This window comes from Terrapene carolina, unplaced genomic scaffold (genome assembly GCF_002925995.2).
Source record: "Terrapene carolina triunguis isolate 2854851 unplaced genomic scaffold, T_m_triunguis-2.0 Scaffold714, whole genome shotgun sequence".
NCBI lineage: Eukaryota > Metazoa > Chordata > Testudines > Emydidae > Terrapene > Terrapene triunguis.
Genome location: NW_020665065.1, coordinates 12,123,670 through 12,150,790, shown reverse-complemented (window position 1 = coordinate 12,150,790; position 27,121 = coordinate 12,123,670). Strand labels below are relative to the sequence as shown.

At 52.4% G+C, this 27,121-nt stretch overlaps 1 protein-coding gene across 1 annotated transcript in view; it reads right to left on the bottom strand.

Annotated features, from left to right (window-relative positions):
- Window positions 1-1,020: 1,020 nt before the first annotated feature.
- CUNH1orf167 (chromosome unknown C1orf167 homolog) overlaps window positions 1,021-27,121 on the bottom strand; it is a 26,660-nt gene continuing 559 nt past the window's right edge. Inside the window, exons 2-22 of the mRNA XM_026660136.1 lie at window positions 26,916-27,076; window positions 21,512-23,460; window positions 20,816-20,859; window positions 20,001-20,220; window positions 19,618-19,793; window positions 18,943-19,040; window positions 18,324-18,510; window positions 16,892-17,073; window positions 16,294-16,480; window positions 15,124-15,334; window positions 13,900-14,081; window positions 13,637-13,760; window positions 13,151-13,305; window positions 11,725-11,933; window positions 10,711-10,855; window positions 6,530-6,797; window positions 5,020-5,128; window positions 4,534-4,771; window positions 3,496-3,631; window positions 2,772-2,882; window positions 1,021-1,481 (exon numbers count right to left, since the gene is read on the bottom strand). Of these exons, the coding sequence (XP_026515921.1) occupies window positions 1,422-1,481; window positions 2,772-2,882; window positions 3,496-3,631; window positions 4,534-4,771; window positions 5,020-5,128; window positions 6,530-6,797; window positions 10,711-10,855; window positions 11,725-11,933; window positions 13,151-13,305; window positions 13,637-13,760; window positions 13,900-14,081; window positions 15,124-15,334; window positions 16,294-16,480; window positions 16,892-17,073; window positions 18,324-18,510; window positions 18,943-19,040; window positions 19,618-19,793; window positions 20,001-20,220; window positions 20,816-20,859; window positions 21,512-23,460; window positions 26,916-26,994 (5,070 nt within the window). The 5' untranslated portion in view covers window positions 26,995-27,076 and the 3' untranslated portion in view covers window positions 1,021-1,421. The remainder of the gene's footprint in view (window positions 1,482-2,771; window positions 2,883-3,495; window positions 3,632-4,533; window positions 4,772-5,019; window positions 5,129-6,529; window positions 6,798-10,710; window positions 10,856-11,724; window positions 11,934-13,150; window positions 13,306-13,636; window positions 13,761-13,899; window positions 14,082-15,123; window positions 15,335-16,293; window positions 16,481-16,891; window positions 17,074-18,323; window positions 18,511-18,942; window positions 19,041-19,617; window positions 19,794-20,000; window positions 20,221-20,815; window positions 20,860-21,511; window positions 23,461-26,915; window positions 27,077-27,121) is intronic.

The following is a 27,121-nucleotide window of genomic DNA, read 5'->3' as shown; positions in this document are numbered from 1 at the left end:
CCTGTCACCAGCATTGCTATTGGGGGGGCGGGGGAGGGGGGAGAGCATGAAGTGAAATGAGACGTTTGGCCAAACCGCAGCCCATGCTGCAGAGTTGATGGGGCATGTCTTCCATTCCACAGTGCATTGGGGGTGGGGGAGGAGACAGATGCCTTCACCTGAGCATAGCCAGGAGGGGAGCTGTGGGGGAAGAACACAGCAGTGACAGCACCAGGCTGAAACAAGCATCTAAAGGAGCAGCCTGCTTCAGTGACACTGAACGTTGGACAAACCAGTGTGGCAAAGCTTGAGCCGATGACCTACTGCCATCATAGACAAGCTCGGGGCAGCTTCTGGGGGGATTTCAAAACCCCTGCCCAGCTCAGTGAATGCTTTTTCCCATGAGCACTGGGGAGAAGCACTTCCTACATCCTTCTGTCCCTTTAATTTTAGCCTTGTGGGGAATGGCTGATGCCCTGTAACCACCCTAGCTAGATCAATCGCTGCAGGCGCTAATGAGGGGCAGGGGGTGGGGGCAGACATGCCCACCTGGCCTCAGCAAAGCTTTTTGATGCTCAGCTGTTCCCAGCAGGTTTCTTCATCACAGCCCCATTCAGCAGAGAAAGGACCCTGCGGGAGGCAGAGGCTCAGAGGTCGGCCACCCACCGAAGGGCTTAATGAGGAGCTGATGGACGGGAACACATGCAGGAGCCGAGGGCTGCACAAGAATCCCCACGGGGAAGAGGCAGATCTAAAAATAAAGCCCCTGTTCAAGCCAGCATGGGCTGCCCCTAGCCGAGTTACGCTAGGAGGAAGCGGGGGCTGGACGGGTTGGAAGCCTCAAGCCCACAAGCAGGAAGGGAGCTCCTGGGCAGGAGAAGAGCTTGGTTTCTTCCCCCCGCCCCCGGATTAGAGAACTGGATCCTGGCGTAGCCTTGGCCAGGGTGGAGCCGTTTGTGGTACAGGGTGAACCCCTGATTGAAAGAAAATCATGTGGCAGACCGACGTTTAATCAGCACAGCCTGCACCAGACAAGCTGCGTGCCCCCAGCAGTGCATTCGTCCTGCCTTGCGCCAACATAGGCAAGGCCAGTGGGCGAGGAGAGTGCCCTTTTCTGCCCCAGCGAACTCGAGTGAATACGCCCCTGACGCAGGGCAGGGAGGAGACACGATGTCCTGTGCTTTGAAACTGAGCCCCAGGCTGGAGACGCTCTGTTCCTAGGAGTGCCTGGCAGGCCGCTGTGGCACTAGCAGAGCAGGGACTGGCTCTGCCAGAAGCTAGTAGCCCCTGCAGCTGCCTGGTGGGGACAGTTCTGAGAAAGCACCACTTCCCTGCATTCTTGGTAAGTGTTCAAAGGAGACACACACGCCCCTTCCTTTCAATACCCAGCCATGTTCTCAGCTGGCCCAAAGAGGGGAGCTCTGGCCAGTCCCTCCAGTAGCTCAGCAGTGTCCTCTGCCCTCCAGACGGGACCCTGTCAGCTGGTGCCACCTTCCAAAGGCCTGAAATGGAAGAGGGGAGAAGTCAGACCCAGGTCACAGCTGGGTGGCCCCCAGCATTCTGCAATGCAGCCCCAGCCACCCTCACCTTGACTACATCATAGAGGGGGGACTAGAGGTCCCAGTTTATAGTGCTCCACCTGGGTGAGGCTGCATGGCCTAATGGGCCCTGCCATCTCTACCCACTGCGTTAAGTGTGGGCCTCCGACTTCTAACAAGGGGCTCAGGAGGGCTGAGCGTGGCCTGGACTCATCCAGCAGGATGTGACGGGGATCCCCATCTTTTACGATAGGGCCAAAGAGCGTTTGCCTGGAGGTCTCTCTGCCACCCCCAGCCCTGGGGCCTGGCTCAGAGACCCTGTCCCTCCCTAGCACTTAGGGAGACTGGCTAGAGCACAGAATCTCTTCCCAAGGCAGAAGGCTCAAGTCCCGCCAGCAGAGCCAGCCCATCTGCTGCACGCAGGAGGTCAGCGTTAGACACGGGCTGTTTGCACATGACCCCGACACGCCTCCACTTTCCCTGCGATGCAGCGAGAAGGGGCCAGCAGCGAGATTGCCACGAACAGTTAATCCTGCAGCTTACTCTCCTTCCTGCACCCAGCCGACTGCAGGAGTGACCCAGGGGGAAAGAACTTCCCCTGGCCCGGGCAAGCGCCGTGGGCTCTGGGCTGGGTCAGCGGCATCTCCCAACCAGCTTTACTTGCCCTGCTAGTTAGAACAGCATAACGCTGAGTCAGCGTAGTTCGGAAACAGCCTCCTAGTAGCTGAGAGAGCAGGGCCCAGGCCAATGGCGCCATCACACGTGGCCCATGCTAATCCCCACACCTGCCTAGACAACAGCAACCCCTCCCTACCCCTCAGCCAGGATTGATTAGCAGAGTCTCCGCTTACTAAGGCTTCATTAACCCCGTGCAGCATCAGGCCTCAATCTCCTTTCGTTCAAGGCAAGGACCCACAACACTAAGGAACACACAGAATGGAAACAGCACCTGCGATGGGACTAGCATGGAAAACGCCATTCCCTTCGGTGCCCTCTTCCCTGCTGCTCTGCCCGCCTGTACCGAGCCTTTTTACACTGTAAGCTCTTGGGGCAGGGGCTGTCTCTCACTAGGCGTTTGTGCAGCGCCCGGCACGAACTGGGTTAGGGCCTCTAGGTGCTCCCATAATACAAATAATTTGTAGTCCACAGAATCACAGAACTGGAAGGGACCTCGAGAGGTCATCTAGTCCAGTCCCCTGCGAGAAGCTTCAGCTACTAACTGGGAGATCAAGCAGAAGAGCTGTAAGCTCCTACCCTGGCAAGCAGGCTCCGGTCTTCACCCTCCAGGAAACTCTGGGTCACCTGGCTTTGCAGGTAGCGCCTCCTCCAGATCCTCCAGCCCCATTCCAGCAGCCTCTGCCCAACCTGCAAGGAGAAAAGGCAGAACACAGAGGTTAGCTCCCTCTGCCCGGCACTGTCTGCCATGAATCTCCTTCCCCTCCTCGGCCAGCGTTCAGGCTGTTTAGATTGCAAGCTTTCAGGGGCAGGGGCCCGTCGCCTTACCCCGTTGGCAAAGCAACCTGCACACCAGCAGCACTCTAGGAGTAATCAGCCAGGGGCCAGCTGAAGGAGCACGCCTGTTGCTGGGACCCTCAGATGGGGCTCAGAACAGGTCCCAAATAGTCACTTGTCCAAGGAGGAGGACGACAGAATATGGGTCTGTACTAAAACCACATGGCTGGGGATTGAATAGAGGAGGAGGTAAAGGGAGGAAGGAAGACACTGAGTAAGGAGGAGTGTGGGTTAGTAGTTTGTCAGGCACACGAGGCAGGACTCCTGGGTTCTCACACCACCCCTGCCAGGGACTTGCTGTGTGACCTTAGGTGCAAGCCACTTAATCCTCCGTGGGCCTCAGCTTCCCCATCTGTGACACAGGGATGGGGACTATCCACTCACCTCCCAGGAGGGCGGGGCTTTGAGAGGACAGCCACTGCAGGAGCGTTCCCCTTGTTGTGGATGGGCCCAGACATTCACTCACCAGCGCTCGCATGATCAGTGCCGTCCTGCTGGCGTCCATCCACCGCTGCCACCCGCTCGCCAGAGAGCGCATCCTCCTGCTGGCCCGGAACCGGCGGAGCAGCACGTTGTGTCGCCATCGTCTCAGGTACTTTGTCCTGGAGGCAGAGAAGGAAAAGGAACTTGCTCGTCCCAACGGCTGCACTCGCCGCGGCTGATGTTCTCCCGCAGCACAGACACAGCCGGCCTCACTGCTTCCCGGGGAACCTGACACCGCTCCAAGGCAAGGATCGAGTGACGCGGGCAGTCCTTGCATCTAACCCGCACTCAGCTCCTTACACCTAGTGACTGGAGACTCCCGGCCCATCTGTTATGTGCTCTCCATTGGTCGTAAAGGATGCAGTGGGAGGAGGGGGACAAGCCGGGACTCACTGTCCTCCTCCTCCCCCCTCCCCCCCCTCAACAGTGACACAAGGCTCATCCCTGCTTATTTGATTAGCACATTTAGTGCAGATAGTAAGGGTCAGTTAACAACCCTGCAGGCCGAAGGCCTCTCTTTATCCACTCGACAGGTACGAGTTTCCCCCCACGCTGCCCTGCCAATGTGCCCCAACGCTGACCTCCCGTAGGGCCTGGACTGACACCCCCATCTTACTCTGCATGATCCATATGTTGGTAACAGCTTTCGGTCGCTGCCCACCTGCTCCAGATTCGAACCAGTGACCATCACCCATCCCCTTCCCTGCTTCAGTGCCCCCAGAGCACAATAAATTGTTTACGGAGATTCCTCACGCTGACTGCCCCCCAGCAGAAGCAGGGAACCTAGGCACATGCACATACATGAGACCTAAGAAATGCTCCTTCCATTTAAACAGCCAGACCCTACGGTCAGGGCCGCCATTAGGAAGAAAGAAAAAGAACAGGGATTTCAAGGTCTTGCTCTGTCAGATACGTCCATATTCCCTCCCCGACGCTGACTGATGGAAACACACCCTGAAGGTGACAGCACAGTTACCAGCAATTCCTTCTCCAGCTCCCTTGGTGCTGACCCTGTGCTTACCCAAGCCATCTTCTATACAGCTCATCTGGTACCAGCTCGGTGCTGCTCTCCTGGGGCCAGGCATGGCCAGGTGCCCGGCCCACTGCACCAGGCCTCTCCAGAAGCTGATGGACTGGCAGCCTCTCTGTCCTGCTTTGGTTTCTGTAGAGCACCAGCCAGTGACGGAAGGCGCTGGGAAGGAGCCTATGGTAAGTCGCTGTGCTTGGTCCAAGACCCTTTTCTCTGCGTCGTCTCGGCTCTGGGGGAGGAGACACAGCAATCACACAGGGCATGCCGCCGTGGCAAGGTAAAGAGCCGGCAGCGGCTGTTCTACCTTTAGCTCCCAAAACAGGACCACAGCCTGCATCCTATTCAATTAATGAGCAAATAATGTACAGAAGAGCTCGAGTAGATGGCTCCCTTCTAGGCAGACACCCACATGCTCCAACAATGCCCCACTGTTCCCTGTACAGCCCCCAGAAAGGAGGAACTGGGTTTCATTCTTACTGATTGACCAAGACAGAGGCATTTTCCTGCCCTTCCTGGCTCCTATAAGGGTGCACTGCTGCCGGGAGGTCTGGGACAAGGCGGCCGCTTTCGTCCAGTAGTTGCAGGCCTGAGGACAGAATTTACAAAGCAGTGGTCAAGACCTAACACAAAAGCAAGGGGGGGAGGAACCCCTCCCCTCACACACACACGATAGTCACACAAGCTGAGCCACAGGCGTGACACCCCAGGGTTCAGATCCCAGCAGGGCTGACTAAATCCTTCAAAATAAATGGAGTCTCGTGCAGTTTGCCGGCTGTGGGCCTGTCAGAAAGGACTGTGATAACCAAGGTCCAGTCTGCTCTGTGGGGTAGAAATTATCCAGTGGCACCTTTCTTAGGAGCAGGGGATTTGTTCTAGTCTTTTTGCCTAGTGTGTTGTGCACCAGCTGGTTGCTGCGTTTCAGCGGGGAAGCAGCATGTCTATAGCCTGAAAAGCACTTCCAGACGAAAGGCCAAGCACAGTCACGGGCCGTCGCGTAGCCGGTCACACAATCAGAGCCCGTGTATATAAGTGTTGAGATGATCCCCAGCGCCAGTCTCTGAGCCGAGTCACCCAGCTGTGCTCTTCTTCAGAGAGCAGGGAGTTGTCTCAAACATCGGGCCCTACCAAATTCCTGGCCATGAAAAACGTGTCACGGACCGTGAAATTTGGTCTTTTGTGGGCTTTTACCCTATACTAGACAGATTTCCTGGGGGAGATCAGCATTTCTCAAATTGGGGGTCCTGACCCAAAAGGGAGTTGCAGGGGGTTTGCAAGGTTATTTTGGGGGGGGGTCACGGTATCGCCACCCTTACTTCTGTGCTGCCTTCAGAGCTGGACGGCTGGAGAGTGACAGCTGTTGGCTGGGCGCCCAGCTCTGAAGGCAACGCCCCGCCAGCATCAGCACAGAAGTAATGGGTGGCAATACCATACCATCAAAAAGAATGAGGAGTACTTGTGGCACCTTTATCAGATGCATGCAGTGGAAAATACAGTATACTGCATGCATCTGATGAAGTGGGATTTAGCCCACAAAAGCTTATGCTCAAATAAATTTGTTAGTCTCTAAGGTGCCACAAGTACTCCTGTTCTTTTTGCTGATACAGACTAACATGGCTGCTACTCTGAAACCTAATACCATACCAGGCCATCCTTACTTCTGCACTGCTGCTGGTGGCAGCTCTGCCTTCAGCGCTGGGCTCCTGGCCAGCAGCCACAGTTCTCCAGCTGCCCAGCTCTGAAGGCAGCACCACCACCACCAGCACAGAAGTATGGGTAGCAGTACCGCAACCCCCCCTAAAATAATCTTGCAACACCCCTGCCCCCAACTCCGTTTTGGGTCAGGACCCCTACTGTTACAACACTGTGAAATTTCAGATTTCAATTGCTGAAATCATGAAATTTAAAATTTTTAAAATCCTATGACTGTGAAATTGACCAAAATGGACTGTGAATTTGGTAGGGCCCTACTCATACAGAAACTGCTCACCTGTTTCACCGCAGCCATGGAGTCTAAGTGCAGGGCTTGATGCCCCCTAGTGGCCGCTCTCCAGCGCTGAAAGGATTTAGCCCAAGCAGGTCTCTGTTGTTTGCCATCTCTCTCTTCTCCTTGCCACTTCTTAGCTCTCAAGAATTCCATCCTCCACCGGGCAAAACACAAGGTGAGGCTACGCTGCTGCCTGGCGAGCTCACACTGGGCGAGAGCTTCATGCTGCGTGGCTCTGCGGATGGTAACCTGGAACCAAGCAACTAGGACCCTGGAAAAGAATCCGCAATTACGGGTTCCTGAAGTAACATTTCGGCACCAGTCCGAGTCTCCTCTGCCTCCCATCCTGTGGGGTCATTTACAACTGCTCAAAGCTACCGGATCAGAGATTGGGGATACACCCACTTTCACCCTGTGTGGTCAAGTGCTCTGCCAAGACTGTTTCCAGTGTCAGCGACTGGAGGCCACAGTGGCGGTTTAGCTGGGGAGGGGGGGGCTCTCTCCATGGAGCGAGAACACCAACAAGCTAGCACAATACTTGGCTGCTACACCCCTAGGCTGGATTGGAACTGGTTGATTAGAGGTGAAAAAGGTGGGTTTATATCCGTTTTGCTTAGTATACAGATCAGTTACAGGTTTGTCTACACGGAGAAACTGAGCACAAGCGCTATTCCACAAGAGCTTTCCGTGTGGATGCTCTTATTCCAGAATAGCTCTAGCACTTTCAGTTCCCACCCTACCTTATTCCAGTATAACTTCTCCTTGTAGCCAAACCGTAACCCACTGACACGAAACACACCAGAGCCTGCCGCTGCAGCTTCACAGGCCCATGTGTTTTCAGCTTCTGGCCTGCTCCTTTGTTCCTCGTTCCACCAGGGTTTCCATTATGCAAATCACCCCCCTGCGCTGTAGGATTGAGGTGTAAATATTCTCCACTTGACAGGTCTCTCTTGAGATCAAGCGCATCTATAGTGGGTTATCCTAGCATGAAAAATGCCCCCCTCCGGAGGCGGCACCACTCAGCCTGTAGCATGCCCAGGTGGGAAATCGGGAAGTGCTCCCTTATCAAAGAAGCGCTCAGTGGAAAGATTATTGATAGACAGACGCGCTGCGGGCAGAGGAAAGATTGCGTCTCTCTCAAACATACCTTCTGGGGCGGTTGCTACATGGACTGAATTGCTAAACCAATCGGGGTGAGCTTGTGGACTCAGGATATTTGTTGCTGCTGCTTTCTAATGGAAATTTGGCCCCTCACAAGAAAATCTATTGGGGCCAAATCCTGCAGTCCCAGAGCAGGGCTGGACTTTCAGTGCACTGTAACAGGATCCACATGGGGCGTTAGTAGGGTGACCAGACAGCAAGTGTGAAAAATCGGGATGGGGTTGGGGGGGGAAATAGGAGCCTATATAAGAAAAAGACCCAAAAATCGGGACTGTCCCTATAAAATCAGGACATCTGGTCACCCTAGGTGTTAATATGTGGCAAGCTGGTACGCAGAAGAGTCACACGCTGGCTTGCCGTGCAGTAACTTGCCCCATAGACAAGCCCCGAGTCCTTATCCACGTTGACTTCAATGAAAGCTACGTACAAAATGGATGCTAGATCGTGCCAATTGTTTATATGGAGAACTCCTCATTGTTCTGCTTAAAACGTGCTGGTCCCGGCGGTGGACCTCAGGGGCTGGCCTTTAGCTTGGGGCTCTGAGACAGGCTAACAGCTTTACCTAGGGTTTAAACCACGATCCAAGTAAAAGGGGTCAGGATGATAGTTCAGGATATAGTTTCATGTCCTTGTGTTCTATGGACACTGCTTCTCTCCACGAGATCATTTATTCTGATTTTTCACACTAACAGAAATGGAAGCCAACCCGTCGGGTCCAATTCATCCCCAAATTTAGATTTTGTAAAGAAGAGATTTCACAAGAGCTCAGGCCATCAAAAGTACTCCTGTGCAACTCCAGGGGAAAGAGGGGGTTGCTTTTTTTAAACAAAGAACCATCTCTCTTGCTGTGTTTGCAACACACACTGCAGCCCTGAGTTAGCGCAGGAGGGCTGGCAAGCGAAAGTGACAAGGGACAATCCAATCGTGACTCGTTTATCTGTGCTGAGAAATGCAGAAATAGGGGATGGCAAATTAGAGGTTTAAAATCCTCACGTTTAATAATCACAAAGTTATTTGTAACACAGAAAAAGAGAGGAGCACTCACTCTAACAGGATTTTTAACCTGATTAGGGTCAGGATTTCACCCTAGTGAAGTCAATGGGCTTCAGTGGGACCAGGATTTCACTCAAAGAGGAAGATAAAAATTTCCCCTATGCCCAAGGCATGTCTAGTTCATTTTAGTCATCCTTTGGGGTTAGTGAAGCCTGCACCAAGGACCTCAACCTCCACCCTGCAGAGATCACTTCCAGTGTTGCTGGGAGAGTTTAGTCAGATCTTGCCTTGAAGACCCATCTCTATTAGGTAACCAATTTTACAGGCCCTCGGGTGATCGCTTAAGGCAGGTTTCACTGTCGTTTGGTAATAGCGCCAACCTGCCTTAAGCGCTCTCCCCATTCCTCTCCTCACTGCTTGCTCACGACGCTCTGCTGCACACGAACAGCATGTGCTATGATAGCCACAGCTTCCAGTACTTCACCGCACAGCCCTCTTCTCCTTCCGGAACTCCCAGGCCACCTGTTCCCTTTGCCGCGGGGTCTGCTCGTACCAGGAAAGAGCGAGAGGACGGACGCACCTGGATGCTCCAAGTCTCCTGCTGAGCACCAGCTTCCAGCTCTGAAAGGCCCGCAGGGTCTGTGCCCTGTTGAGATGCCCGTCAGCTCTCCTCTGCAGTACTGCGTGTCTCCAGAGGCCAGCAGCTTTGCGGGCAGCATCCTCCTCCCGCTTGCGGGCTTGAAGAGCTGCAGCTTGCCGGACTCAGAGGATTCCTTTCCTCTCAGCAAAGACTGCCTCTTCCCCCTCCGGCCAGCCTGAAAGGCTTGGAGGGTCTGCCCGAGTCACTGGCGCATTGACACTGTCCCATGCCAAGCTCAGAGACGCCTTCAAAACAACAAACCTCTACGCTGAATACACCAGGTAGGGGGAGGGATTCAAACTATGGGAGAGTCAGATCCACCAGAATAATCCCTTACTCCACAGATTCTTCCTACCAGCCCCACTTCCAACACACTCCTGGATCTTCTTCTCCAGCCCTATTCAAGAGACTCTTCCCTTTCGGCTGAGCAGATCTTTCCTTCCTCCCCCGCTGGACGGACTCCTGCAGAGAGATTCTGTCTCTCAGGCACTCGCTGCTGCCTGTGCTCCCCTCCTGCTGCCTGAGCTGGGATCCCCAGGATCCAGGAATAATTCTCTTCTGTCAAAGGATCTTCAAAAGGAAAAGCCTCTTGCTTTTGGCCATCAGAGATCTGCACCTGGCATAGCAAATACAGTCGCCTAGAGCAGAGGCTCCTGAATTGGTACTGGCCACTAGTGGTTTATTAATCGAAGACAAATGGCTGGAAGGCAACCAATTAACCTTTCTAAAGGCAGCGGGGTTCCTGGCAGCTGATCGAGGGGGCACAGATGAGTCATTAGTGGGGCCTAGCTGTTACTGTGTGTGCCCTGACACCTTTCAGCACTGAGACTGGAGTGCCAGGCTGCCAGTGCCTTGTACGCACAGAGGGCCCGATTCATCCTTGGTGTGACCCTATTGCCTTCACTGATTCAATGTAGCCTTGCAAAGGAGGAAGACAACCTAGAGAGAGCTATTCAAAGAGGCTCCAATGGGACTGACCCTGCCTGGCAGAGATCGGAAGAGATTCTCTTGCCAAGACAGAATAATCCTCCTCCTCTTTGCTCTCCCAGGCCGAGAGGAAATGGTCTAAGGCATATGAACGGGGCAGGCCTTCACAATCGCTCATTCAAGCTGGGTCACTTCTCCCAGGATGCCTTGCCAGAACCCCCAGGCAGGGAGTGCTAGGCTATGGGTCACAGACACCCTGAAAGGGCTATGCCACAGTGTGCTTCAGCAGCAGCAGAAGAGAAGAGCGGGGGGGAGGGAGGAGAAGGAGGGGAGAGGATTTCTACAGAAACATAATTCGTGCAAAATTCCCTTGAACTTTCGCATCTACCCTGCGCAGATCAGATCCAGCTCTAGTAAATTACATTTCTACTCCTAGGAAAGGCCTCCGGGGGAGCAGACAAACCTGCGCAAGAGGAGACGCTTCCAGCACCAAGCAGCATTTCTCCACTTCGCAGCTTGGCAGCGCCAGGCCCACATGACTGTCCTCTTCCTCCCTTGGGAGCTGTGCTGGGCCCACTGCAGCTGCAGATCCCGCAGGGTGCACTGCTCTGAAATGGAACACAGGAGTCAGGCCAGAGCAGCCCACGAGATGCAGCCACCTCCCCAAGGCCAGGCAGACAGAACGGATCTGACGCACGCCCTGCACTCGGACAGACAGACTTGTACAGGTTTTTAAATCATTCCTTCCACACAAGCAGCTAGACAGGTTAGAAAAAAAAATTCTTAGCAATGTGGTCTAGTGGTTTGACAAGGGAACGAGGAGTCAGGACTCCTGGATTCATCTCCTGCCACCAGCACATTGCGTTATCCTGGGCAAATCACTTTGCCGCTCTTCTGCATCTCAGCTACCCCCGCTGTAAAAGAGGAGCCTTCCCTACCTCCCTGGGCATTATGGAAACTTACTGTTTGTAAATCACTTGGAAATCCTCTGATGAAGGGTGCTATGGACACAGGATTCTTACAGACTGCACAGGGCTGGATCCTGCTCCCACTGAAGCCAAAGGAAGTTTTGACAATTACTTCAATGGGAGCAAGATCCAGTCCATTATGTTCAGTTCAAAACTGTGGTCACCCAGGACTTCCCAGTTGTCTCTACACATCACCGCCACTTGGAACTTTATAGTGACAGCAGGATTAGAACTCAGATCCTCCTGGTCCAAACTACCTGAGCCAAAGGAGACTCTCCATTAGCTATAAGCAGTACAGGGCATGTGACACACAACTGAGCCATTCTGGTTGCAACCAGTAGAGGGCAGTGGTACGCATACACACTAGCCAGTTCATTACATCTGAGATCTGCAAAGCCCAACACTAGGACTACAAGCAGGATTTCCTCCCAACCAGTTTGATATAATATCCTTCCCCTTCAGCCAGTTCTACACACAGCGTTCAGGGCCAGTTATGCCATGTAACTCACTCTGCCAGCAGGTATGCCAGCACCGCAGGGCATCTGCTGCCTTTTGGCGGATCCGATGCCTGAATCTCCTGTCAGCTTCCACTTTCTGAGTTAGCCTCCGCTTCCACAGGTCAAAGACAGCCTGGCAGCAATGGAGACCATGTTGTCGGGATGCCATGGCTTTCCGATTCTTATCTTCCACAACCCACTTGTGCCAGCCAAGAAACGCCCTGGGGAGGGAGGATGCAGGACACGTGAGAGCCTGGAGGAGCAGCTCGAAGAGATTTACTTTTGTATGTTACGTTTAATGAAATACCCACTACAGGTGGGAGATTTCACTAACTTCCGGAATTACATCCGATTCGTTTTTAAACGGCAACCAGCTAAAGTATACCTGGAATGTTACTTGGGATCACTTTGCTGAGGGGAGAGTTCATACCTAATGACACCCAACGTACTTGCACTTGGCATCTGTGCAGCGCCTTCCAGTCCAGAGCTCAGTATTTTACAAGCATTGAGCAAGCTTCACAACACCCCGGGGAGTGGGCATTAATATCTTCCCACGGTACACATGGGCAGACTGAGGAACAGAGGTTAAGTGACCTGCCCAAGGTCACAGGTGAGTTGGTGGCAGAGCCAGGAAGTGAACGCAGGAATCGGGACTCCTAGTTCTCTGCTCTAACCAGGAGACCATGCTGCGTTGTGCTTGACCATGGTGGAATGTTGGCTTTGACTTTTCAGCTGACATTTGTTTAAAACTGCCTATGGATTTAGACATACAAATCCCATACATACAATGGGAACCATGTGTCTAAATCCCCTAGGCAGTCTTGATCATCTGAGCCTTTGTGTTTTGGGGTTAATTTAGGCCCTAATGTTTCCTAATTGAGACACTTTGCTCAGTGCAGCTCAAAAAGGATTGGTCGCCTATACAAACGAGAACAGTGGGGAGGGGGGGACCTGCACCTGCTTCCTGAAGCACCCAGCACTGGCCACTCTTGCAGACAGCGGACAAGCTGGTCCGCTGCTCTGTTCAGACGTGCCAATCTCTACTAGGAGGTTCCTGGCCCAGCCTAAAATGAGGGGTTCTGGAGGGGGGCAAATGAAGGAAAAGAAATACAGGTGGGGGAGGGAACCCCGGAAAAGCAAATCCTAGGTCCAATTCAGAGCTCAAGGCCCAGGTGGCCTAGTGCATAGAGCACAGGGCTGAGACTCAGGAGACCTGGGTTCTATTCCTTTATCTGCAACTGTGCCTCAGTTTCCCCCTCTATAAAACAAGGCTAATGATACTGACCTCCTTGGTAAAGCGCTTTGAGATCTATGGGTAAGAAGAGCTAGGGATTATTACTATTGCTATTTTCACCCAATAGACATTTCTACAGATGCTCTGGAAACAATTACAACAGAAGAGTGTCAGAAAAGCATAAACCGGCTCTGGGGCCCGTACCGGGACAGCAGGACGAGCCTGCGACGCTGCTGGATCTTTAGATGCTGCTGAGTCTGAGCTGACCAGACCAAGAAATCTCTCTGCAGGAGTCGTAGCTCTGCTTGGTGCCAGAGGGAGCCGCAGGGACTCTCCAGTTCCTCTCCAGAACTGTCACCCTGTAACGCAACAAACCAGGAAGGGGTCTGAAATCCAGCACGGACACCGGACCCCCCATTCATCCTGCTCGCGCTCACTGCTGCCGCGACCTGCCCTCACCACTGCCAAACCCCTCCCAAGTACCCTTTCAATTTCTGAGTACCAGGCCAATCTCCCTGCTCATCGGCCGCTGAGGCTCGCAAGAGGAGGGGGACGAGATGGGCGGAGATCTGCCGGTCATGGGAACCTCTTTGCCCAACTGAGAGCAGACGGGTGAGGTGTGGGGTTGGCAGCTGATTAAACCCAAAGACTTTTCCGTAAATTGAGCAGCACGGAGAAACCCTTCGTTACCTGCAGAGCGTCACCTTGGAACCGCATTTCTTCCCATGCGGAGTAACTGGCGAGAGGCTCGATCCCGCTGTCTGGTCTCCACAGCGCCGAAGCTTGGAGCTGGCCTCCCATAAACCGATTCTCTCTGCAAGACACAGGCACCAGGCTGTTCTCGCTTGCCAAGCAGGGTGAGGAGAAAGCAGCTGGAGTGGCACTGGGCTGGGAGCCATCTAGGCCACGTCTATCTGTACAGAAGAGCCACCTCTTTCCAGGATCCAACTCACCCGACTCGAGGACTCTGTGGAGGAGAGGACGCCCGCAAACAGAGCTCTCCCGCCAGCTCAGCTGGAACCGCTGGGCAGCGGTGCTGCTGCAGAGAGCAGACAGACCGGGACAGGGGTGTGGTATCCTCGGAGGTCAGGAGGGAGGAGAGGCTGTTCTGGCTGCTGTCACAGAAGCTGCTCTCCTGGTCAGAGGAAAGCACATGGCTATGAGTTTAGTGCTCCGAGCAACGATCCCTCTGCTAATGACCTCCACGCTCTACGTTCACTCCTCTTTGCAGCGGAGCTTGGGGAGATCCAAGATGCAGCCATCCCTCTGCTGCCACAGGGAACACTCCTCAGCCAGTTTGTGTCCAGAGACGTGGGTACACATTTGGTGGAAAATAGACCTCTAACTAGCTACTGCCCACCCTGACTATGGATTGCCCCAATGCTCTGCATAGTCAGCAGATGAGTACAGCAAAGCCTACCATCCTGATGGCTCCTCAGAGGCTGGCAGCCGTGGTGGTAAGTAGAACAGAGCCCAGCAGCTCTGCGGTCCATTTCCCATGGCAGCCAAGCCAAGAGGTCCCTGTATCCCCTCCCCCAACTGGCAGGGAGCTCGGTACCCTGTGTCTTCTAGCTGCCATGCAGTGAGTACACAGCAGAACTCACCCACCATCAGCCTGCGGCTCCCTTGCACCTGCCCTCTAAGCCCTCACTTAGGGGACTGGCACGACCGTATCTGCTTCTGAGCACACGGACTCCCCGGCATCAGAACCTTCCAGTCTAAGGCCAAGGCAGATCAGCTTGTTAGTGTGTGGACTGTGTTGAAGCAGAAACTTTAGGTTCAAATCCCAGCACTTCAGTGCCGTAAGGCAGTATCCCATCTGCATTGAGCCCTTCTGTGCCTCACTTTCCCCATCTGTAAATGAGGACGATCGTATTTACCCATCTGGGCAGGGCACTTTGAGATCTTCGGGTGAAAGGCACCGGGTCAGTGTGACGTTGGCATGGTGAAGGTGAAGCACAGAGCGGTGCAGTGGCTTGCCCAAGGCTGCACAGCTAGTCAGTGGCAGAAATATAATCTAGGTCTCCAGACTGCCAGTACACTGCTGTCACCACTAGACAGCACTGCCTCAAAGTATTCTCAGCATGAAACAGACCCCGCAGGTCCCTGCTGGATCTGAACTTCCCTGCAGCGCACGGGCACCGGCACAGAGAGGACTGTCAGCAGGACTCCCTCACCTTTTCCAACGGGCCATGAGAAACCAGAGGAGCAAGAGTGCTGCTGTGGAAGCCGGAGGACAGAGAAGACTCCTCAGAATCCAGCAAGGCAAGAGGCTCCTCCTGAGGTGCCCTGGGATTGCGGTTAAGAGGATTCAGCTGAAGAGTCTTCTGGTGCCACCGCCTCAGAGCGTCCCGCAGTCGGCGCTGCTCCGAAGCCTGGGAGAAGGAACTAAGGAGGAGGAGGAGAGGGTAAGGAAAAGTTTGCATAATGGCTTAGCAGACTGGTGCTGGCCTAAAGGGTCTTTCACCTCAAGGTTACCCATTTAGACCCAGCCCAGGTCAGTAGCGGTGAGTTACCATGGGTGTGGTCTGACCAGGAAGCCACCTGAGGGAATCCACCACGGTAACTCGCTCTATCAGCCCCTGTGCTGGCAGTCTCAGCAGAGAGACTGAGGACTGAGTGGAACATGGAGACTGCCCCACTCTCTAGATCACCGAGACGCGCTGGTGGGGCAAAGCGGGGAAGCCTGTACCGTGCTGATTTCTGAATCGAGGGGTGATGGGTTCTACCACCAGCCTCCACCCCTTCATTTCCAGACTCAGGGCCTGCCCTGCACTGCAGCAGCAGGTCCTGGTGATGGTCCTCGAAGAGCCAACAAACTGTCCTTTGGAATGTTTGCCCTTCACATAGTGACGTACCTGGTACCCCAGGCAGCAATGGAGGCATCTTCCCCATTGTACTAGATATACGACGCAGCTGTGTGTGTCATAATCTCTAAAATTCAGAATCGACGAGAAGGAAACCTCACATACGCATTTCAGGGGAGTGCCGCAAAGGCACCTTCAGCAGCAATTCCTCCCCCAGCTCCTAGAGAGTGCCCTCTCCTGGCACAGCAACCCAGAGCCCGTCCTGGCACCGTCTTTGGTTGGCATTGATAGCACACATGCACAGACCCACTCTGGAAAAGGTCTCACTGAGACCACGATAAGCCCCTTATAGGCTTTCGATAGGTTAGACAGATCCCTTCAGTTCATTTTTTTGAATGTAATTTCATCTGTGCCAGCAACAGAGAGACTCTACAGCAGACGCAATTTGAGAGGCAAAGTGATTTCTTACTGAGAGACCCAGAGGAAATCTAGACCCCCAAGAATCAAGGCGTTCCCTCAGCATTTGAGCCTAACACTCACTTAGCTCGCTGTTGCTGATGGAGCCTCGCCTTCCACAGCAGAAATATCCTCTGGAGCTTCATTCGCTGGTACAGTTCATCTAAAGAGCCACCTCTTTTCCACAGGTGGCTTCTCCTTACAGCCAAGCATAGCGGAGCTTCATCTTCCTTCACCACAGGCCCACTGGCAGCTGAGCTGGCTTGTTGGCCTTTACAGGTCACGGACAGACAGGAGAGAGAGAGAGAAACCATTTGTCAGGAGTGACTCTTCAGTGCTCAGAAACTCAGCCTGAGGCAGGGGACAGCCACCGCCTCCCCCACCCCACAGCTTCCTTTCTAGATCTCAAAGTAAATTACTGCCAGGCTTTCTTCTAGGCTGATCAACGGGGTCTCAAATCTTCCTGCAGCAGCACTAATCTGGCCAAGGGGGACAACCCTCTTCCCGACTTGGCATTTCACATTAGTATCATGTTTCATCCTGAGTGTAGCAGACTCCACTCATGCTGCCCTGCAATAAGCTTCCATCCAATCTCCAGTGCACCACATGGGGAGGGGAAAATGTAGCAGCACATCAGTATCTTCTGATCCTAAGATGACTAGATAGGCCCTCAACGCCTCACCATAACATCTCCTCTGCCTCAAGATAAACAAGTTCACAGCTGTCATCTTGTCCACTTCTCTGAGCTGCAGCATCAGGACCCACTGCTGGAAGCACTTCCTCAGGGACCCTGCCCTGTGATGCTCCAGGTTCTGCCTGCACAATACCTTCCGCTCAACAAACTGCTTCCAGGCACTGAAGCACCTGAGGAGACCAAAGAATAAAATAAATCAAGCAGCAACAGCTGGTTCTCTGGTTATTTCTGCCATAGAACTTCTGTGATTCAGGAGTCTCTTGTCCATAACTCATTCTTGGAGTGCTTGGGTAATGTAGGGATCTGGGGAGAATGCCACAATCCCTCGAACCAAGCTTCTTCCACTTCTAGGTCCAAGGTCTGCCTCCAGACCAAGACATCTTACCATTGGATGGCTATTGGGTGGCCTACATGAAATGAATTGGGGGTTTCGGGCCAGTTCCCAATGGACAGGAATCCACTGTGCCCAAACTGTAACTAGCAACTAGCCCTCTTATTGACAGTCTCAACAGAAAAGCCAATAACCGGCTGAGCCACGGAGACTGAACTATCCTCTCAACCCTAGATGTGCTCTGCCTAGATCAATGGTGAGGCCTCTTAGTGGGGTTGTGCAGGGGAAGCTTGCACCAGTACAGCCTGTGCAGTACTTGGTCTGTGGATAAACAGAGGATTCGGTCAGATGGGACCACTGCAATCAACTACTCTGACCTCTTGTATAACACAGGCCATAGGACTGCCCTGAATTAATTCCTGCTTGAACTAGAGCAGATCATTGAGAAAAGTATCCAATCTTGATTTAAAAATGTCCAGTGATGGAGACTCCACCCCAATCCTTGGTAAGTTGTGGTAGACGTCAGCCTACAACACTAAATTCATATACACAACATATTTAGTCTTTATGTGGGTGCTGTGAGAAAGGGACTGGCTGAGGCACTATCGAGTGAAGGGAGACACCAGAGCTATTAGTGTACCAGCCTTTTTCACTTCTGGAGACCCAGGTTCGAGTCTTCGATTGGGCCAGGAAAGGAAAAGGAGTTGGGTTCTTCTCTCCTAGTCCCCGTTTGCTCCATCACAGACTCGCTGTGCCGGTTGGAACAGTACCGCATGGTTGGTGCGGATTTGGTGACTGGACTAGCGGAGCACAGAGCTCAGGGTTGAAGTGCCTTGGCTGAGCTATGCAAGGGAGCTTGCCCCGTATTGGTCCCTGCTAGATCTGTCTTTAGCCAATGTCCCCACACCCTCCCCATGAGCACTGACTTAATCCTCAAATATTTAGAGCACTAAGGGTGGGACGGGCTTTGTCTAGAATTCGATAGAGTCATTCTGGGTCGCATCTCTTGCCTGGCTTTTCACAATGGAACACATTCCAGACTGAATCCGACATCCCCAAGAGAAGGAAGATGGGTCCCATCTTGCTTACCGGGTGGCCAGCTCTCTCCGGATCCGAGTCAGCAGTGGCAAAATCCGCTCGGTTTCCAAGCTCCGTGAACGCCATGCCCAGAAAATGTTCTGTAGCTGCTGCTTCTCCAGCAGGGCACGGGCTTCCTGCACTCTGGTCTCCTCTTTGTCCAGCAGCTCCTTCTGCAGGCGCCACAGTCTGAAAGCTGCTGTGTTACAAGACCGGGTGGGGAGAGGGGGGCAGAGAAAAATCAGATCTGAAGAGAAGAGCTTAGAACATTTTAGCACCATCAATGCAAACATCCACTGGCAGGACTCCTGCTGGGAATGGCCGGGCACTGCTGGGAGGAAGCTCACATTGCTGTAGTCAGAGCATCCACTATAAGCTAAACTCCTCTAGGAGATAAGACAAAGGAGATATTGAAACAGAACAATAGGCGACCAATCCTATGAGATGCTGAGCATCCTCCACTCCCACCAGAGTCAAGGCCCAGCACTTCACAGGATCAGGTCCGGAACGGGCAAAGACAAGGCAGTAATTAGACATCAACAGAGAAATCTCGTGAAATGCGACCATCCTTCCAGCCTGGGAGCACACTGTTTAACTGCATTTGTTTGAATGCTCTGGAGCAAGGGCTTACCAGCCAGCCGCCTCAGGTCCCTGATGGCCTGTGCCCGCCGACAGAGCTCGTCTGCTCTCTGCCTGCGATGAAGCTGCATCCACAGGTTTGCCTCCACCCTGAAAGAGGCCCAAACTTGCGTTTAACCACAGAGCCTACCAGAGAGGGAGCTCACAGACCCAGACCGGGGGAGGGGTTACAATCAAGGCTTCCCTTTCTGCCAGGGCTGCTTCTATCTTTCTGGATTCAGCTCTTCCACCATAGAACCTGAGCAAATAGGTCTTTCCCTTTGCTAAGTCCATTCTCCTGCCAGGGATTGATGAAGAGTCTGATTCTGACTCACCAACCCCTGCTCCACACGTATGGATAGCAACTGCACTCAAGAAATGACCCAGGGTTTCCCTCTTGTCCCCTCTATCAGAGGCACTGAAATCTGACCAAAGCTAGCGCGTACGAGTCTGAGGTAGGATCCTCCAGTGCTCAGAAGCTGTAAGTGTAAATTCCCACCCTGGAAATCTTCTCTTGTATCCACAGAGGTGGGAAGGATTCTCTTGTATCCACAGAGGTGGGAAGGATTGTGCCACCAGCTCTCCCTTCATCTGAGGTCATCTTGCTAAAGTGAGTTCCTCTGCCTCCAGCTTCAGCCCCGCAACCATCCAAGACAAAGAGTCATTGACGAGAAAAATCCCAGCTTACCTACTGTGCCATGCAGCTTCCTGTGGGGACCCTGCCGTCAGCCGGCACCACACTGGGGCTGTCACAGCTGGACCTCTCCCCAGCCTGACAAGACCGATTGGCGACTCTTTGGTGAGAGTCGCTGGCTCCTGCTGGGAGGTTTGGCTTTCGTTTCGCTTCACCACAGCTGCCTTCCACTGAAAGAGGAGTGCCATGGTGAGACCTGCCTGCACCAGAATCCCCGGCTCCGAATCCAAACTGCACTGAATGTAGCGTTGTGCACCCTTTCCTCATCATGTGTATGAGCAATAATTCCCCTGCCACCTCCCTCCCTTCTCCTGCCCTCCTTACTATGTGACAGGTCCCTGGTAGCATCTCCTCTATTGTCCCCTGCCCATCCTTACCCTGTGAAAGCTGACGGCCAGCACGGCCAGGGAGTGTCTCCGCTGGGCAATCTCCATCTGCACCTTCCTCAGCTGCACTGCCCACTGGAGGGCCCCAAGCCCCTTGCGAAGCAGCTGCTGCCTGTAGAGCTCCCTAGCTGCAGTCCTCTTCCTCAGGATGTGGCTGCTCCAGGCTTGGAAACACCTGGCTAGTCGTCGCCTATTACACAGCAGCTGAGAACTGAAACAGAAACGAGGGACTGAAGCAAGGAAGGTCAAATCCAGCCAAGACACGTCATCTGGACTCCATCTACTTGACTAGTCCTCTCATTCCCAGGGACTAACTGATCCCAGGCCTCCCCAAAGCAGCTTCCAGACCATGTACTCAGCCACGGCCCTGCACCAAACACAGGCGTAAGTATTGCCAAGCTAGTGGCGCTCTTCCATCTTCTCCCAAAGGTTGTGGGTTCAAGTCCCTTCTCAAGGCTGTAGCTCATTGATTGCTCTCTGCTGACCATGCAATGAGTTCAGCTGAAAAAGCTGCACTGCTAGAGGGGAACATTAAACCGAGGTTGCCTTCGGCCCACTGCTGGTAGCTACCAAAGGTGGAAGTTAAAAGACATGCCATTTTTTTTTTTTTTTTTTTTTTTTTAAGCATACTCAGTTCTGCATGTTGCATGCATTTATTCTCCAAGGGCTAACTACTCTCCCAACTCTACGTGTTCCAGGTAGTATTGCAGAGCATTCCCTGGAACCATAAGCCCCAGGAAATGTTCCATGGCCACGCATTTCCCAAGGCAACTCCCCGCTCAACCCCCCACCCAAGCCCCCTTTACCTTCTCTCCTTCATCTCCAAATGCGAGAAGTTGTTCTCTGGATCCTACAGGTAAGAGCAGACAGTGACACACTGGTATTAGCCGCAGTAAGCGCCGGTCTCACAAGTATTCACAACCCCCAGGTGGAAGAATCAGGCTGTGGTCAGTATGGTGCGCAACCTCACACAACCATTGTGGTTGGGAAACTAACGCTCAGGGTGGTCCTAGCTGGCTGCCCCAGCTCATTCTATGCTGAGTAGAACCTTGCTCTGCAAGGGCTTCCTTTTAATTTCAGCATGAGAAAGAGTGGGAAAACTGGGCCCTCTGTGCTCCATGGCCATGCCTGCAGCAGAGTTAGCCATCATGGTGCTTTTCCTCCCCAGAGCCAGGGAAGGTAAAATGCAAAGGTGACAAGCTGATCTTTGAGAATAAGACACTAGAGAGAGGAAAAGGGAGATGGTGACATTTACTCTAAGGCCCATGTCAGAGATACTATACAAGACCAGATGGACCACTGGTCTGTCCCCTTAGGGAAGGGAAATGATGGCTGCAATTATTCTTGGGGGCTCTCACCATTCGGGGCCATGAGACTCATCCCCACACCTCCTTTCCCTCAGCACCTCCATTCTTCACCTCCAGCTGCTGCTGGCGAAAGGTGGGGATGAACACAAGAGGGTACAGGAGAACCTGGATGCTGTGCACTGACAGGGTCCTCACCCGTGCTAGTCTCCTGTCCTGCACCTGGCTGCTTTCCCCACAGTTCTGCAGTTCCCTGCTGCTCCTTTCTGCAAGAAGCTTCTCAGATTGGTCCCGGTCAGCGTTGAGCCCCTGATCCCTGCAGAAGGCCTCCTGGGAGCGTTCTTCATTTCCTCCCTCATTGGTAGCGTTCACATCATCCATGCCGGTGGCAACCAAAGAATATTCACCGGGACCTTGCCTGGCTGTTACCCGAAAAGGGCTGTAGCTGGAACTAGGCACAGACTGCCTGTTATTCACCATGGCTAGTCTCCTGGCTGCAGACAATATGATGTCACATGCCTCTGACGACTCTCCCTGGTCTTCGCCATGAGGCTCAGAGGTGCCGACGTCTATGGAGCCCATACTAAGCTGCTGGACTTGACCAATCCCTGCATCTCCAGAAGGAGACTGGACTCTCAGATGCACTTCCCTTGGAGTCCCATAGACAGCTACACTGACATTCATCGGAGCCCCACCCTCCTGTGTCTCCAGCGACATCTGCAAACCATCTGGGTCTGAGCCGGGTGGACGGGCCTTCCTCCAACACACGGAGCAGGGTGACGCTCTGGCAAAGGGCTCTTCCGCTCCAAGTGGCTTTTCAGGGAAATGAGTTTTTACATGGCTGAACATGCCGTCCCCTTGTGGAGTGTGCTGTGCCGGAAATTTATACCTGAGGTAGGGAGAGCAGTCATAGGGACTACCTGCGTCTGTATCAACCAGGTAGACTGAGCTGGCACCGGCACAGAGGGTTTCTGGCCAGATTCCACCTGAAACTTTGGTTCTTTGCGCCAATAATTCAGTATTTCTGCACCTGTGACAGAGAGAGGTAGGTTCGGCATCCCCCACATCACCAGTCACTGAACCAAGACCCCAATCCCTAACAAATGGGGGACCCCATTTCATTCTAGCCTGCTTAGCACTGCTCTGTTCTCTAGCAAGCTGCTCTCCCACACTCAGGACAGCAGGTGTAGAGACCTCAGGGGCAAAGCAGAACCTGCAAGCTAGTGGAGAAGACCTGGACTCCAAAGGGAGGGAGCTCCATATCCCCATTAAAGCAGCTTCTTGCTTAAGCCTCTGGATTGAGCAGTGCAGGCTGGCAGAAGCCTTGGAGGACTGCAAGAGAGACTGAAGGGCCGCAGAGCTGGGAAGGGATTCGGCCAAGCTGGGGGGACCCAGTTCGTCCAAGGTGAGGGCAGGCTCCGGACAACAGGAGTTCACACTTCCTCTGGAGCTCCCTGGAGAGAGACATACCATTGGTCTGTGGTGGGGGACAAGGCCAGCAGAGGAGATTACAGGCACTACAGCTGGAGAGAGGGAATCTGTACTGGCTAGTAAAGGATTCCCATGGTCTGCATCATAAGCAGCGAAAGGTCCATGTTGCTGCTTTTTCACTGGTTGCTCATTGCTCCGGTTTCCTCCCTCTGGAAGGTTCTGGCAGGTGCAGTGCCCAGAGGACTGGTCCCAGGGGCTAGACCTAGACCCCTCCTTTGGTTTCTTCTTGTACTGCAGGCTCCTCTCTGGGAGGTCGGCACTCACATTTTCCCCAGCCGTGTCAAAGCAGGAACGTCTCCGCTGAAGATCCACGTTGGGTGGAGATGATGAAGGCAGCGGGGGATTGCCACCTGCCACCTTTTCAGAGCTGCGCCGCTGCAGCCTGCAGTAGAGGTTATTTTGCTGCTGGGAGCAGGAGGCGGAGAGCTGGTTGGTAGCAGCCCTGAAAGGCTGAGAAGGGCAAGAGAGATTAGTCTGTATCAGGCTGGGATCTCCCTTCTTGGGGCCTTTGCTTTTTACAGCTGGTGCACTCCTGCCTTGCTCCGCTTCCCAGCCAGTGAACCCAGCAGCATTGGCCCAGCGATGAGTAGCTTCCGCTCGGCTTCCACTGCCCAAATACAGATTTACGTTCACGTTCTTCTGGACTTTTCTGTGCTCTAAAAAAAAAAAAAAAACCAAGAACCGTTCTTTTAAAGGGAGCATCAATAATTCATCACCACATCCTCAACAGCTTTCCACGCACCTCAGGGATTCCCCATAGAATGAACCTGTTCTCTCCGATCAGCCTCAGTCCCAGCACTGAAAATATCATGTACACTATTGAGTTCCTGTTAAAGAGAGACACTTGAGGGATAGCTCAGTGGTTTGAGCACTGGCCTGCTAAACCCAGGGTTGTGAGTTCAATCCTTGAGAGGGCCATTTAGGGATATGGAGCAAAAATCTGTTGGATGATTTAATTGGGGATTGGTCCTGCTTTGAGCAGGGGGTTGGACTAGATGATCTCCTGAGGTCCCTTCCAACCCTAATATTCTATGATCTCTATGATCTTCCTTCTGGCAGGGCAGGACACTCCCTCATCTTTGTCAGCAGGGCTTGGGTCTCTCATCCACACTAATTCCTCCTGGGCTGGGGTACCTGATAATGCCCTGAGCTGTTTAGAGTACAATTCGGTCTTCCCGCATGGATGCAACTGAACTGTGTTTTAACCAGGTTCCCAAATCCTGCTACAGTCTGGCAAGAGTCCAAGGCTGCAGCACATTTAGGAATCACAGTTTAGTCTTGTCTACATTACAAGACCAGAGCATGTTTTAAGTAGAACTACAGTGCACACAGGTCCCTAATAGCAGTCTTGCCTCTGTTCAAATCCCCTCCAGGATGTCGGCTCATACCCATTGCTGAGATCCTGCAGAACTAGGGGGCTGTGTGCTTTCATTCCCCTGACTTCTGTAAGAAGAATGGCAGAAATGGTTGCTATTTACCCCTTTCTAATGCTTACAAGGAATCCCCACTACTCCATCTCGCTGGCCTGCTGGTTGATTAAGATCGGAGATCACCCATTTACAGCCACACACGACAGAGCATCAGAAAAAAGTAGGGGGGACTGAAGGAACAGCTTGAAGTCAGCAGTTTAACTATTAGTTACTTTTTTTTTTTTTTAAATGGGCAGTGAACGTGAGCTGAAAAGTACATTATGAAATATACTCACACCCGCACCCCTCCCTCGTCAGCAAACTCGATGAATTGGGGAACAAGCCAAAGCTGACTGTGACATGAACACCAATCATCTTTGTCATATCAAGAGCGTTTCGGAACAATATGCTCGAAAGCCAACTACGTATCTTTGGTCAGGTATTACACACTAAGGCTTAATTTCCAGACTATGTACATTTCATCCTCTTTCTCCCAGAAAAAGGCCCAAACAGCCAACTACCAACCTCAGCTCTCTCCCTTTGCAAATGGGCTGCTGGTCCTTCTGAGACAGAAATTCAGCCAATAATCTGATCAAAGCCGGGAAGGAGACACTCATTCGCTGATACTCCAATTATCTTTGGGAACGGCTGTCACTGTCTTTCATATGTTCTCAAACATATTGCAAAGGGGAAGATTTTAATTAGGGGCTGGCATCGCAAAAGTGAACAGACTTTCCACAAGTTTCCAGAGTGGCACTGGCTTCTCAGTGCCTATTCTTGCATAAAGCATAATCACAAAGCACAGCACGCTGGCGCTTCAAAAAGGGATTCCTTGCATCCCAGGAATTTCCACACAGCTAGCAGCGTGTTGCTAAAAGGGGGGTTTAATAACAGGCCCAGAATCACAAAGGGACAAGCCCTTTCAGGTGCTATGTTCCCTTCCATCAATGCGCACCACAGGGTCACATCAGTCTGCTTTTAAGTTTGAGAATCTAAAAGCTACAAGCAAACGATCTCTCACATATAGACACATATGCTATCCCAATCCCCATTACATTTCTTTCTGCCAAGCACTACGTCCTTAACACATGGCCAGGATTAGATTTTAACAACTATTTTTCCCCAACTCATTTGGCCGTGCATAGATTAGAAAAAAAATGGTGTCTATTAAATCCACATTAGCTAACACGTGTTAGCTAACCTTTTAGAAATGCCACTCGGACCCTAGTGTAGATGCAGTTTAACACTTTTAAATCAGGATTCATTGATCAAAGCCAACAAGATTTTTAAAAACGTCTAGACTAGGAAAAGAGATACGGCTTAACAGACACATAGGTCAGACTCAGCCCCAGATTTAGGCTTTGAAATAAAAACAAGTATTACAAACCCTACAAGTATTACAAACCTTTGTTGTTGTTGTAATTCCAATGACAATAAACAGGATTTAAAAAAAACCCAAGTAATTGCAAACTAAATTGTGCAGCATTGAGCTAGAACTGGAAAACGAAACTGACTAGAAACAAAAGTGAAACTGATCAGTCTATTTTCAATGTTCACAGAAAGGAAACAAACAGCATAATTAACCAAAGTCAACTGGATTGTTTTAAATTCATTCCCTTTCAATACTATGAGATGTTATCAATAACAAAGGGGACCTCTATTGTTAAAATACATAACAAACAAACATGCAGCACTTAGATCAGATCAGTGGGTTCTTTCCCCATCCACAGCGATTTAAGGTGATAGATTTTACATTTCACAGGTGAGGAAACTGAGACATTGAGCAGTGACTTGCCCAAGGTCAAACAGTGAGTCCGGAATAGAGATGTCCTGATTGCTCAATGCACTCTAGACCACCATGCGCATGAAGGGCTTTTAACCCAATATTGTACCTTGAAGTCTAAGAAATACACACAAATATTACTTTGCTGAGCTGGAAAAAGGGCGGGGTCTGCCATGTTGCTAAGTTACGATCAGACCCTCTCTCCCCCCATCATCTTGCAGCATGGTATGACTTGCACACTCCGCCTGCCAACAACCATACTAGCTCCCGTGGTGGTCCACCCACAGCACTGGAAACTGTAGCTGGTTGGGTTAGAGAAATCTCTCCCTGGGCCGAGCCTGGAGGAGCCATGCTAAGCTGTTCTCAGCAGGAAATCGCTCTGGCACACATCCCAAACCCCCCAGCTGCACGTCCTGGTGTAGTTCATATCAACCATGGGATAGTCTCTCCTTTTGTGCTAAACCACCTCTCCTGTATGAAGTTACTCACTCCGATAGCCACCACAGGACATGCCACTCGCTCCAGCCAGAACCTCGGGGACGGGAACAAACGTCTCTTTGTGTTTGATTCTCTGAACTCACTGCAAACCTGCAGCTTTGTCCACTTAATGCCCCAAATCCCAGCAGCAAGCGCACCCCAGCTGAGGCACTTTAAGAAGCTTATCGCCCATGATTAGTGATGCTGGCTTGTCATTGTGACTACAGCTGTCCATGGAAAAGGAGCTTTGACCCATGTCTAATTAGAGCTACATCCTCAAGATGGCACAGATAAATTAGCTAACCAATTGGGGAGGGCTAATGAAAAGTGGTGGGCCCCACTTCCTGACACCCAGTTTGGTAGGTTACCTGGACAGAGTCCCTAGGTAACACAGTGCTATGCACCCTAGAAACCCCGCGGCAGACAGAGCAGCGTTGCTTACCTGATTTCAGATAGCTGCTCAGGAGAGGGGGGATGTTTTCTTTCTTCCGGCTGCTCAAGCGCCTATTTGTGTTCTCCATGCTCTCTACACAGTTCAGGGGAAACCTTTGCAAACTGGCTTCACGGAAAGGCCTTTCTCACAGCAACGCAGGTTATACCCCACTGCAGGCCCACGATATGGGAAACCAAAACCACCACATCAGGGGG